This window comes from Talpa occidentalis, unplaced genomic scaffold (assembly GCF_014898055.3).
Source record: "Talpa occidentalis isolate TD23 unplaced genomic scaffold, MPIMG_talOcc4v2.1 talOcc4.4, whole genome shotgun sequence".
Taxonomy (NCBI): Eukaryota; Metazoa; Chordata; class Mammalia; order Eulipotyphla; family Talpidae; genus Talpa; species Talpa occidentalis.
In genome coordinates this window covers 144,089,692-144,102,867 of record NW_023604295.1, presented here as the reverse complement: position 1 = coordinate 144,102,867, position 13,176 = coordinate 144,089,692, and the positions used below count along the sequence as shown (strand labels likewise).

The 13,176-nt window shown below is 60.5% G+C and overlaps 1 protein-coding gene across 4 annotated transcripts in view; it reads right to left on the bottom strand.

The window, feature by feature from the left end:
- Positions 1-13,176, bottom strand: part of PTK2B (protein tyrosine kinase 2 beta) — a 103,627-nt gene that overhangs the window by 9,584 nt on the left and 80,867 nt on the right. For all 4 annotated transcript variants that reach the window (XM_054701072.1, XM_054701073.1, XM_037526497.2 and 1 more), the window contains exons 6-23: positions 10,937-10,999; positions 10,689-10,743; positions 10,113-10,253; positions 9,709-9,783; positions 9,065-9,166; positions 8,356-8,491; positions 7,812-7,851; positions 7,325-7,371; positions 6,547-6,597; positions 6,051-6,148; positions 5,349-5,433; positions 5,085-5,185; positions 4,674-4,789; positions 4,223-4,323; positions 3,994-4,083; positions 3,000-3,204; positions 1,426-1,534; positions 245-310 (exon numbers count right to left, since the gene is read on the bottom strand). In XM_054701072.1, coding sequence (XP_054557047.1) covers positions 245-310; positions 1,426-1,534; positions 3,000-3,204; positions 3,994-4,083; positions 4,223-4,323; positions 4,674-4,789; positions 5,085-5,185; positions 5,349-5,433; positions 6,051-6,148; positions 6,547-6,597; positions 7,325-7,371; positions 7,812-7,851; positions 8,356-8,491; positions 9,065-9,166; positions 9,709-9,783; positions 10,113-10,253; positions 10,689-10,743; positions 10,937-10,999 — 1,681 coding nt within the window. The remainder of the gene's footprint in view (positions 1-244; positions 311-1,425; positions 1,535-2,999; positions 3,205-3,993; positions 4,084-4,222; positions 4,324-4,673; positions 4,790-5,084; positions 5,186-5,348; positions 5,434-6,050; positions 6,149-6,546; positions 6,598-7,324; positions 7,372-7,811; positions 7,852-8,355; positions 8,492-9,064; positions 9,167-9,708; positions 9,784-10,112; positions 10,254-10,688; positions 10,744-10,936; positions 11,000-13,176) is intronic.

Sequence of the window (13,176 nt, the reverse complement as noted above, 5' to 3'; positions counted from 1 at the left end):
CAACAGCAAATGCTTGGACAGATGGCAGGGCTGGGGCAGGACTTCGCTGAGGATGCTAGTGGAACTGCTTTTGGTTCTGTGATCACCGAGCACTCTGAGTTCAAATTCTTTTGTTTTTTTGGTACCAAGGAGGAGCTGATGCCAGGCCATGTCCGACACCCAACAGGTGACACCTGCTGCCCAGAGGCGTCAGAAGGGAGCTCCGGGAAGACGGAGGCCTCGTGACACCCGGCCGCGCGCTTACCTGGAACTGCAGCTTGGGCGCCAGCAGGTTGGTTTGTGGAGGGGGCCTGTACTTGGGCCGGCTGGGCTGCAGAGAGAAGCCAGGGATGAGCCGCCCTGTCTCTCCGGGGGCGAGGGCGGCTCACCCGGGGGATCTCGGGTCGGAGAGGGGCTTGTTTGGAAGGGAGGTGAGAGAGGGACAAAGCATCGCTCAGATCTTTCGCATCCACGAGTCAAGCATCAGCTGCTGTGGAGTGAGGGGAAGCCTCACTGCCCTCCTGGGGGCTACTGCTAATTGGAGGGTCCCCGGTCTGTGCGTGGCTTCCCTAGATGTGGGGGCACCTGCCAGATCAGCAGCGAGTCATAGAAGTAGGTGATGGGGGCTCATGGGAAAGATGACAACTGGGCTGGGTCCAGGCGAGGGGGCGGTGAGAAAGGGCCCTGGGCCAGGCGTCTGTGCCCTGACGGTGTGGCGGCCCCTCCACCCAAGGTCGAAGCCCTAACCTCCAGTGAGATGGTATTTGGGGGTGAGTCCCTTGGGAGATAATGAGGTTTAGGTGAGGTCATGAAAGCAGAGCCCCTGGGATGGGATTAGTGTCCTTATAAGAAGAGACCCCAGGGCTCTTGCTCCTACCCTGGTGAGGACACAGGAGGAGGTTTCTCTGCAAGCTGGAAAGAGGCCTTTTCCGGCCCCGACTGCTGATAATTTGACGCGGGACTCCCCAGCCTCTGGAACCCCGTGGCCTAAGTCACCCAGTCTCTGGGGTGACTGTGGCAACCCAAGCTGACTGTCCCTCAACGCCCGCTGACATATGGCTGCTGAGTCCGGAGCTGCCACAGGGGACATGCACACGGAGGCTGGGCCTCAGAGGCCGAGGCCATTCAACCCCCCACCCCCAGCTCATGTGCTTTCAGGGGTATATATTTTTCCCTAAAAAATACCCCCCAAAAACTTCCCGCCTTTCAAGGGACACATCCCCAAGGGGGATTCCCTGTCCGAAAGACCTCAAAAGGTGCGTGCTCTCTTGCCAGCGCTGAGGTGATGGGGAGCAGCTCGGGCTGGTGAATGGCTGGGGCGGGCTGAGAAGGCCAAAGGGCGCTGCCCACCCGTGGGGTGGGGGGCTGGTTTACTCTGTCTGGCCGGAGTATGCCAGGAGGGACCCAGCCCCGGTGTGGTTCACGGGCCCACAGCACAGGGCTTACCTTGGGTGGCGGCTCCTGGTAGACTGTGGGCTCCAAGATTTTGGGGGGTCGGTAGCGAGTATTCCTCTCCTGCTCTATGGCGATGTCTTTCTCCATCTGATAAATGTCACTGCTCAGGAGTCAGGTCAGAGACGGAGAGAAACAAGGTCAACAATGCTCCCCGGAGTGCCTCCCTCCACTCACGGGGGCTCCGGGGGCCCACAGAAGGACCGCGATGCCTTCCTCTGCAGAGCGACCTGGGGAGACCCTCCAAGACAGAGCTTCTCAAGTAATGCCTTCCAAATACTTTTCTTCTGGAACACTCTGGCTTCTCAAGTCTCCCTTATGGATGAATCTAGAATGAGCCGGGAGTGTCAAGAGGTGTTTTAAGCTGGAGCCTCCCAGGCGGGACTGGAGCCCCTTCCTCTACAAACAAGTGCAGAATCACTGCGCTGCCTGCCCGGGCCTCCCCGAACTGTGGCATCTCCCTGCAAGGCAGTTTCCAGGAGCTATTATCCCCCGCTAAAAATGCCAATATGTTGATTACAATGCTTAGGGTTAAGCACGATTCCCTAAAGCAGGGTCAACTGTGGTCCACAAGTCACCCCACCCCCACCCCGGCTATTTTGTATTGCTCCAAACTAAAAAAAGCTTCTGTTTTTAACAATTGGAAAAAAAAAAAACAAAACACATGCAGAAAGCACATGAAATTCCAGTCCCAGGGTTCACATATGAAGTCACCGGAAGCAGCTGCACCCCTTCATTCACTCTCTCACACCAGCTGCACTTGCTCTCATAGGGCTGAGTGCTTTCAACAGAGACCATGAGACCTGCAGAGCCCCCCATCTTTCCTACCTGGCCCACTGGGGAAAGGTTTGCTGATTCCTGCCCTAAGGGAGGAGTGACCGCGGAAGCAGGGGACCTTCTGAACACCCTGAGCAGGAACCGCCCATACCCAGGGGACGGTGGCCCCAAGAAGACCCTCAGGCCCTGCCCCCCATTAGAGACGCGAGGCAGCCCCAGCGTCTTGTCTGCACAGCTGAAGCCATTCCCTTTGCCGCTGTCCAGCGGCCTGCGCAGAGGCAGCAGGAGGCCGAAGGCACCTCAGGGAGCAGGGGGCGGCCCCCGGCCAGATTCTGCAGGGCACAGGCAGGAGCACCCAGGGGCGCCACTCAGTCTTTCTGCTCAAACCTAAGAGACGCTGCACAAGGCGCAAGGCCTGTGCTGAGCCTGAGGGAGGCGGGGCGGGGTGGGGGGCCCAGACTCATCCCTGGCTGTGAACGTGGACTCGACGCTGTGCCCAACAGACAGAGAACCTGGGCCTGCCGGGAGAAAGGCTCGTCCCGCTTGGGCACAGGCTCTGACCCTGCCAGGAGAGGGGGCCTGCAAGTCCCCCCCTCCCCATCACTGCCGTGGGGTCCCAGCTCTGCACCTGAATCTTCTCATCCACAGCTGGAAGAAGACGCGGGCACACCTTGGTGGGGGGCGTGCAATGGGAGCGTCTTGGTGTCTCTGGGGAGGTCCCTGTGCCCCCACTCCCGGCTACGGGGGCGTCTAGCCCTCCAGAGGCCCCACCCAGCCCCGCGCAGGCTCACCTGAGGCTGCACACGAGCTCGGTGAAGCGGGGCCGCTCGCTGGGGTCGTAGTCCCAGCAGCGGGTCATGAGGGTGTAGAGGATGGGCGGGCAGAGGTCGGGCTTGGGCAGCCGGTCCCCCTTCTCCAGCACCCCGATGACGTCCTTGTTCTCCAGCCAGAAGAAGGGCTGCTTCCCGAAGCTCAGGATCTCCCACATGCACACGGCTGAGGCAGGGGGAGCAGGCTCAGGATGTGTGCGGGGCAGGGGGGGGGGGGTCTGGCCCGAGAGCCCCCGCCCCAGGGAACACGGTGGCCTTTGACTTGGGTCCTGCCGGGAGGAGCCCCGGGGTCCTCCTGCTGCCCGTCCCGCACCCCTGGGGGCTTGCCCTCCACGGAGATCTTCCCGGGGCCCTGAGGTCTCCCCAGCCCCCGCTGCCTGGAGCAGTCAGGGTCCGTGGGGTGAGGGGCGGCCCCAGGAGGCAGGGGAGCCTCTGTCGGGACGCGGGGGTGCGTGGCAGCCCAGGGCCAATGCTTGCTGCCGCGGGACTACAGGCAACCCCTGCGGGCCTGAGCCTCAGTCTCCCTTTGTGGAGAACCGTGGTGATGGCCAGGACGAGACCTTCCCCGCCCGGCTGGGGGCCTGCGCTCTGGGGGGGCGTCCTTCCACGCCCCGTTCTGTCCCCACCACCCCTGTGCCTCTTCTCAGAGTAAGCTCGAGTTTGCCTTTGAGGGGCCCTCCGGGGTGTCCTCACATTAGTCCCCGGGGCTGGTGGGTGGGGTGCTTGCGTGTCACAAGAGCCTTTCCAGAAAGACTGACCGACACTGGCCGGGTTGGCCCTGAGTCTGTAGCGCCCCCCCTGGCCCGGCCTCCACTGGCCTCCCCGGGGGCCTAAGCAGAACTGAACCCGGCACTGGGAGGAGTGGGGGTCCAGCCCCGCTCCCCGTGACCCCTCTCAGCCCGAACACCGAAGAGGTGAGCATCAGACCCTCTTCCCATCCCCAAGCTCCACGCACCGAACATCCAGACGTCGCTGGCCGTGGTGAAGCGGCGGAAGTTGATGGACTCAGGGGACATCCACTTGATGGGGAGACGCGTCACGGAGGCTGGGGGCGGGGAGGTCACAGGAGGTGGTCAGGGGAGAAAGCGCAGCGATGCAGCCGCTTCCCCGGAGACCCACGGACCCGCGGGCCACGGGAGCCTTCCCTGGGGCGCTGTCCTCGGGGCCATGGGGTCCCCCCTCACCCTTGTAATACTCCTCGTCCTCAATGTAGCGGGAGAGGCCGAAGTCCCCCAGCTTCACACACTCCGAGGAGGCCACCAGGATGTTCCGGACGGCGATGTCCCTGGAAGAAGGATGCGAGGGCAGGGGTGAGGGGACGCTGCAGGAAGACAGACAGGCAGACGGACAGACAGACGGAGTCGCTGCGCTTGCCCGTTCCCCTCTGCAGACGGGCCAGCCGGAGCAGCCGGGCGGGCGAGGGGAGCAGGCAAGCCCCGGGCGAGCAGGAGCATTTCCGGCGCCCAGGGAGGCGGGCCAGGCTCTGCAAGCTGCGGGCAGACGCCTGGACCTGCGAGTCCACGTCGCTACTCCGAGGCCCGAGGAGGACACGGGGGCCGAGAGGGGCTCAGGTTGTCCCGACCGCGGGTCCCCACCGCCTGCGCCCCCCGGCGGGGTCAGGCCCGCGGGCCCCACCTGTGCACGCAGTTGACGCTCTCCAGGTAGGCCATGGCCTTGCAGATCTGCAGCGAGTACAGGACCAGCGTGAGCACCTTCAGGGAGTTCTTGTTCCTCTCCAGGTAGTGGCCCAGCTGCGGGGGGCGAGGGGGGAAGCCGTCAGGACCCTGCATGGCCTCAGCGGGGAGCTGGGGGCTAGGTTGGGGGTTACAGCCTCAGGGGGCTGGGGGCCATGTGGGGAGGTATGGCCTCAGCATCGGGGTGGGGGGCTCCGGCGCGGCCGTCCTTCCCTGGGCGGGGGGTGGGGGACCCGGATGCCCCCGCAGGCCCCCCTACAGTCGCTGTCTGGGTTGTTCCCCCGAACCCGGAGGACAGGGGTCAGGCGCTCCCCTGAACACCCTGGAAGCCCCTCACGGGGCCTCTGCTCACCTCCCCGTGAGGGTACAGCTCCATGATGATCCAGGTGGGCTCCTCCTCGATGATGCCGAGCAGCTTCACGATGTGCGGGTGGTCGAGGTGCTTCATGATCACTGACGGGGCGAGGGGGGTGCTAAGGTCACCGGCGGCTCGGCCGGGATGGGGTGGGCCGGGCGTGAACCCCTCCCAAGGTGAGTCCTGGCGCTGCCCACATCCCCTCCCGCCCGGCGGGCCCGTGTGGTCTCGGGGTGCTTCCCGGGCCTGCGGGACACGGACCTGCCTCGCTCATGAACTTCTCCTTGTTGTCCAGGGTGCAGTCCCTCTTGCAGGTCTTCACGGCCACGTTGATCTTCTCCCCTTTCTGCAACAAGAGTGAGCTCAGGGCCCCTGGACCAGCCGGGCCAGAGAGTGTGTCCTCCCGGGCAGCACGGCACCCCCAGCCCAGCGGCCACGGTGACAGGCTGTCAGCGTTTGTCAGGACAGGAAAGGGCTTGGAGAGCAAATAATTCAGATGGGAAATCCAAGGCCAGGGGCCAAGTGACCCCCAAATCACAGGGTGGAGCTGTGCCCAGCCATCACCAGGGCCCCTCCCTCTTCGTTGTTGGTTTTGCCTTTTCGCTGCCCTTCTCTCCGGCTGTGCCCTGGCCCAGGTCTGCCTGGATCACAGCCACTAAGGCAGGGCTTGCCACCCCACCGGCACCCCAGATGAACCTTGGCCTCAGACATCACCCTGCTATTTTCTTGGAACCCTGCTCTTCTCGTCTCCCCACTTGTCAGCCACCCCTCTAGATCTGGCCCTGACGGCTGGCCTCGTCCGGGGCGATGCTCCTTGGCATCACCCCCCGCTACTCGTAAACTCTGCAAACGCCTGTGGCGCAGGCCTACCACGCAGCTGCACCCCAGCCCCAGAACATCCACCTCCTCTCTCTCCCCACACAGAAGCGGAGGAGCAGGGGCAGGGAGGAGACTGCAACTCACGTGATTCGTGTAGACGCCTTCGTAAACCTCCCCAAAAAAGCCTTCACCAAGAATCCGGTTCAGAACCACGTCTTCCCGGGCGACACTGTAGTGGGTGCCTGCACGGACGGAGGGGCAGGCTGTCCCGAGGGCCGGCACCCGCCCCTGCAGGGCCTGCCAGGCTCTGCCCCTCCGTGCAGATGTTACCAGACCCACCAACAATCCCTGCATCGAGACCCAGGGGCTGCGCTAGGGAAGGGGTTCTAGAAAGCTCCATTGTCTCAGACCCAGAGAAGAGCCACTGTTGTGCCCTCCAAAGCCTGGTTTCCATGTCCACGTTCGAGGCCCCCCCATACTGCAGGCACACGGGCAGTCAACAGTGTGGGGGGAGAGAATGACTCGGCTTTCAGGTGGAAGATGCCTCGGGGTGTCCCTGTCTGCGAAGACGAAGGGCGGAGAGTCCCCGCGGTACCCGGGTGTCCGCACCACACCTCCGGGCCTGGCCTGGGCGACCTACCTGCCGGCTGCCGCAGGGTCTCATCGGGGATCTCCATGTAGATGTCCGACTCTGCAGCGACAGACACAGGACACGGGGGCAGGATGCCCTCAGCGGGCACACCAGCAACCAGTGTGTGGCTCCTGCTTGGAGTCTGGGGCACCAGGCTGGCCTCATGGGGTGGGGGCCAGGCAAGGACTGGCCTCCAGAGTGGCCACAGAGCCCAGGGCAGCCCGGCTTGACTGCACTTGACCTCTTTCCCTTTCCTGGAAATGGACAATTCTAGGAACATTGCTAAGACTGGATGAAATAATACCTGGTCCGTATTTAACATCGTTATGAACTGAATATTTTGCACCCCCCCATTCCTGTGCTGAAGCCCTGATCCCCAACATGAGGATACCAGGAGGGCGGGGCCTGTGGGAAGTGATGGGGTTCAGATGAGCACGTGAGGGTGCACCCCGGGGGTGGAATTCGTGTGCTTGTGAGAAGAGAAGGAACCAGAGCTCCCCCCGCAGCCCCACCCCTGCCCACTAACACCCACAAGAAGGCGAAGGCGGCCACCTGGGCCCTGGCTGGCAGGCTCTCCTGGAGAGAAGGTAACGCCTGCTGCTTGAGGCCATCCCTGAGCTTGCGCCAGGGCAGCCTGAGTTGACCAAGGTAAATGCAGCTCAGAGCTGCTGCTCTCACAGGGAGTGGCGTGCAAAGCCTTCACTGGGAAGCCGTGGGGGAAGGTGGACTTTCTGTGACTTTGAGGGATCCTGGTGACGTCACGGGAGCGGGCGGAGGGGCAGCTCACCTATGCTGCAGCTTTCCGACAGCGGTGGTCTGCCAGGCTCCAGACTCCTGCAGGGGCGACGGCAAGGGACCCCAGTCAGCCCCCGGGTGGCGGCGCTCCCCGGCAGCCTCTCCACCCCCTCCTATGCTCCTGGGCAAGTGCTCCCCAGGCAGGTGCATGCTCATCCTCCTTCCCTCTGCCCGGGGAAGCAGCTCCTGATGATGGCAAGGACCCGGGAGAGAGGCCCAGGCTGGCAGGGGCAGGCGGGGTGGGGCAGTAGCCGCCCCCACCCTAAGGTGATGCCAGGTGGCTCTGGTACTTAGCAGCATCCCGGCCAGAATTCACCAGAGAATTTACTGGTGAAAACAGCCACTGTGAAACGCTGGGCTTCCAGAAGCCTCTCTCCCTTGGGAGCCGGGAGCCAGAAACCATGGGGGTGGAGGCTCCCGATTTGCTCTGCCTTCTGGGCAGATACAGGCTGAGCAACGGCCCGGCCCACTGTACTCACAGCACAGGGATCTGGGGCAGGCTGTTCCGCTTCTCACCATCTGGGGAGAGGGGAGAAGAGGGGGGCTGGAGCCGGGACACTGGGTCCCGGTGGACGTCTGACCCCGCCGTGCGCCCACCCGCCCTGGCCTGCTGTCTGACGTGGCAGTGGAAGCTGGGTGGGCCTTTGCCTCAATTGGATTCCTCTTCGCGTAAAAATGATTCAACTTCCTCCGGCCACTGTGCACTTGTGCCCGCCCTGACTCTGGACTCCTGACCCCACCCCAGATACCACTGTGCCAGCAATAGCTGGATCACCCTGGAGCTGCAAGGGCCTCTCTCCAGAGGTCGGCCCCACGCCGCCCCTGACAGCAGGCAGGGGCAGAGGGATGGGCAGGGCCTGTGCCGAGGACCCAGGATGGAATCACAGGCGGCATCAGGGGCCAGGACAGACACCCACCCACCCTTCTAGAGCCTCTTCGTTCACACATTGGTCTGCGGCTTCTCTGCTCTGCCCTTGGGGGTTGGCGCAGCCCCCGCACGCTGCTCCCCATGGGGCGGGTTACCTTTCATCAGACCCGTGCTCTTCCTGGGATGCAGGATGAGAGAGCCTTTGTTCTCCCCCTGCAGCCGGCAGTACCCGTCTATGAGGTCAGCCATGTTCTCGGCCTCTGCCAGAGAGGAGGTTTTGATGGACAAGGACTGCAGACAAGAGACCAGCCACGTATGAGACCCCAGAGCCTTGGCTGGAGTCTACCCCATAGGACCTTGTGGCAGGAGCAGGGCCCTGCCTCCGGCTCCTGGAATCCATCCAACCTCTCCAGGGAGGCTTGGCTTGCAACCCCCCAGGCCACCAGGGGGTGCTTTTTCCCAGCCACCCCCTTCCCTCCACCTCATCCCCTTGACCACACTAAACTAGCTGATTTTGGTCTCTGAGAGCAAGGCCTGTGTGTGCAGGGTGCCTGGCAGGTGCTCAACAAGCAAGAACAGAACAGGAAAGGGATGAGGAAGGGGCCAGGTCCCAACAGGAGAAAGGAGACCTAGCACCTGGGGTGCATTCCTTGAGTTCTGGTCACCTTTATCTGCCCTTTCTTGATATTTTGTAAACAGCGTTGTTTCCTGACTTATGCTCCCTATAATTTATCCCTGCCCAAGAACCAAGGGAAGTTTTCCTAACAAGATCCCAGAAGCCAGGGCACCCTGCTCGCCTGGATCAGGCTGGTCAGGCACAAACTCCTAACCTGCAGCTGTGGCCCCAGTGTCAGGGCCACTCACCTGGGGGGCACCCTCAATGCCCAGCTGCAGTATGGCCTGGCCCTCCTCCAGCGCCAGGCACATGATGGACTTGATCTGCTTGAACTCAGCCAGACACGTGGGCTGTGGGGAAAGAGGCGACCCTTGAAACCACCCTGCTCTTATGATCAGGCCATGGGGGTTGGTCATTATGGGGGCAAAGGAAAAACTGGGAGTCTATTGAGGGAAGGAAGAGAAAACCAAAGACTATTAAGGCTGGAAGGATCATCTCATCCAAGGCTCTCACTTGGCAGAAGAGAAGGTGAGTCTGGAGAGAGCCAAGACTTGCCCAAGGTCATTGGCCAAGTGGGTGGTAGAGCGGGCCCTGGACCCCGGTCCTGGGACTCCTGGGGAAGCCTGACAATGCCACGGAGAGCAAATGCTGTCTCTGAGCCAGACGAGCAGCAACAGCACCCTCTTCCCCTCTCTCCTGCCCTGCACACCCACCACCTCTGCACAGGGCCTAGTCATGGGGAAGGAAAGTGCCAGCTGCCCCGAGAGCTGCTATCCCCAAACCCTCTCCAGCCACTCGTGCCAAGGCCCTGCTGTCAGCAATGGGGCAGGCGGGGTGGGAGGCTGAGGAAATGGCCTGAACTGGCAGGGGGGCTGACTCCATCTCTCTCTACCTTTGCATCCTGGCTTGTCAGCTGGCGGATGCCCTTGGGGCCGATGACCAGGTCCACGGTGATGTTCCACCCTTGCTGAAAGCAGAGAGGAGGCTGTTGCCCCAGCCTGGCCAGCCCCATAGTTCAGAAGTCAGAACAACAGCTCGCTAAGCCAGACGCCGTCTCTCGGGCCTTCCAGCTCCTTCTACCCTAACCCCCACACGGATCACCTACCGCCAACACCCTGCCCACCCCCAGCGCAGGCCTAGATTTTAGCCCCTTCTGCAGGTGCCGGCGGACAGCAGTTGATTTTAGGGCGCAATCTCGGGCCCACTGCCCGAGAACCTACCAGCCAACACAGCCCTCCCCCACGTGGCCTGGGAGGCGCCACGGCCCGGAGGGGCAGGTCAAGGGCATGGCATTACAATGAGTTCACAGCGGTAGGTCTCCTGGTCGATCTTGGCGAAGCCCGCCAGGGTGTTGAAGAACTTCATGACGCACTCCTCCTCCCGCAGCGAGGCGTACTGCTGGAAGGTCTGCTGGATCATCTTGCGGAACTGCTTGGGCTGGAGGGGCACATGGCAGCGCTCAGCAGAGACTACCCCCAACCCCCACCGCTCGGATCCCTTCCGGGGGCTTCTTGGGAAGCCCGCAGCCGTTGGGAGACCGTCCCTTGGTCTCTGCCCTGGGCAGAGCCACCTGCCAGGTCACCTAAAGGGCACACCTGCCATTTCAGGGAGGCTTGCCTGGCAGGGGAGGCGGGCAGGGGAGGTGGCACGCGCAGAGCTCAGGACGCAAAGCTAACTGGCTTCGGATGTGGCAACTAGAGCCAGGCTTCCGGGCACCCAGCTCCAGAAAGGGTGCTTCTCAAGGGCCCAGGCCGGGGGTCCCAGCACAGACACCTGCCTGCCTGAGTAGCCCCAGCCCTGTCCTGCTAGCTCCAGCACTGGGGCCAGCACGTGCGGGCTTCAAGCTGGGCCCTCACCCACTGGGGTCTCTACCTTCAAGTTCTCCTGCATCTGCTTTGGGAAGAACACGTCCAGACCCACGTCCTTCCTGAAAGAAGGGGAGCAAAAGCACCTCTGACTCCGGTCATCCCAGCCCAGGACTCTGGTCAGTCGCGGGAGAGGGCAGGAGGGCGGGAGCTGGCCCTGCTGGGCTGGGGTCAGGGAGGAGTGGAGGCGGGTGAGGCGGGGAAGCAGGGCCGGGAACTGGGGAGGCTGGGGGGAAGGGCGGTGCCAGGACTTACTCCAGGTACTCGAAGTTGGACTTCTTGTCGAGGGCATTGTAGGGCATGTCCTTGAAGAAGCGTCTGGAGAGAGAGAGGTCACAGAGAGGCTGGTGGCTGCAGCGCCAGCTCATCAGAGCCGGCCGCCCAAACCCACACGTTGCCTAGAAGGCCCCTCCCATGACCCCAGATGTGGGACCCACCAGGAAGGGAAGTGAGGAGAGCAAGAAATTGGGTATTTAGAATCGGGTGTTTACAATGGTGTAAAGGGAAAACCACCAATTTAATTCCTAGAAGACCCAAGTTGTGGGTTCTGGGTGCCCAGCTGTGGGCTGCCCCGTTGTCGGGCAGAGGAGGAAGGTGGGGGTGCTGTCTGTGTTCACGGGAACGAATGTTCTCAAACACAAACGACACTGAAGGCCGACACCCGGCCCAGGGCCCCACGCCACCTTCAGGCTCCGGATTCCCTTTGTGGTCCCACGCCCCGCCCTCCCCACCTCGGGATAGCGCCCGCGTGGGGCTCTGGCCCCTGAAACGATGAGGGGATGCAGGAGACTGGAATACTTGAGAATTTATGGACCAGAAAGAGAAAATAAAAATAATTCATAATCCCACCAGCAGGGGACACCTATTCATTTTTACATAAATGTATATATTCTTGAAATCTCTCCCTTCAAATGTGTGTTTTGATGGAGATTTTTATGCATTATTTATTTATAGCCATTGCTATCTGAGTAGAGACTAAATAGTCAGTGTCCCCGTGTGCCCTCCTGCTTCCCGCCTGCTTAGTAATTTGTAATTTCTTCAACGGCTGTAGACATTGTCTCACTCTTGAGCTTAAATTAGAGTCACCCAGTGTTTCTTTAACTCTGGTGTCCTGATACATGTCTGGGAACTTGTCCAGGATCAACTGATATTGTATCAATTTTGTGCTCCTGATATCATAAGGAGAGAGAGGCAAATAACTTGTGGTTCCAAAGCAATGAACTGAGATAATTCACTGTGTTTTGAAGAGTGGGGCCATGCCCGCACCTCATGCTTCAGTCCCAACACTTATGGTAGATGCAGTGAAGGCGCGCGTGTGAACAGGAACACCACACCAAACCAAGAGAAAAATCGTTCTCTCTGGGATGCCTTGTTTCAAAGAGCAGTGGAGGGAAAGCAAAAGAGAAAACGTCTCGTATAAAATCCCTCTTATAGAAGCAAGAATGAGTGCATACATTAAATGAGTATTAAGGAGTGACAATAGTTAATAGTGGCCCAGAAAGAATTGTTGAATTAGACTGTTTCCATATTGAAATGAATTTCTAGCCTCTTTCCAACAAATGATGCAAGGATACAAAGTTTTAAAATGTACTTCAAGAAAATTGGGTTAGAAAGAAATCAGGCAACGAGATAAATGAGAAAGAACATGGCAAGCCTGTGGTCTGGGGTTGGTTGTCCTGGCAGCCAGAGTATGGATAGAAGACCTCGCTAAGCGCTTAATTCATCAAATGAAACGTTTACCATAGAAGGTGGATTCTACTCAATAAAAGTTTATAAAGTCTCACATTGAAAGGAAGCCAATACTCTCAAGATGCATTTTACTGAAAAATAAGGAGCCGATTTCATGTTCTTTTTCCTCCTCTCGCATTGTCAATAAACACCAAGGGTATAAGTTTCAATACCAGGCAGAGAGCAAACGCGACAATCTGGGGGCCTGATACTCAGAGGCCTGACATGTGACCTCCATTGGCCCAACTCAGTGGTTCTCAGCCAGAGGCAATTTTGCACACACGCCCCCAGTCTGGAATACCTGACTGTCACACCTGGTTGGGAGGAAGATGGACCCAGCAGCTTCTAGTGGGGAGAGGCCAGGACGCTGCCAATGAGCCTACATGCCAGGACAGCCCCACAACAAAGACGCATCAGCACCAAAGGTCCCTATTGCTGAGCTTGGGGAGCCCAGGAAGTCAGAGGCAAGCAAAGACACGAGGGAATCAGGGTCTGAGCTCGTCCCTAATCCCACTCCCACCAGATGCCCCACAGAGGCACAAAGGCTGCCTGAGAAGGAATATTCTAGCTGGTTGAGAGCAGGTTGCCCTTTGGAAACCAGACAGCGGGAGGCAGGGGCCGCAGTCAGCTACAGGACGGGGGATGCAGATCTGGCTTCCCCATGGAAGCTCACGCTCCTCCTGTGTCACTGGGGATCCGCGTGGAGGAGCCCACGTGACTTCTGCATGCTCAGTGCGGCAACTCAGGGCTTGCTGAGCCAGAAAACT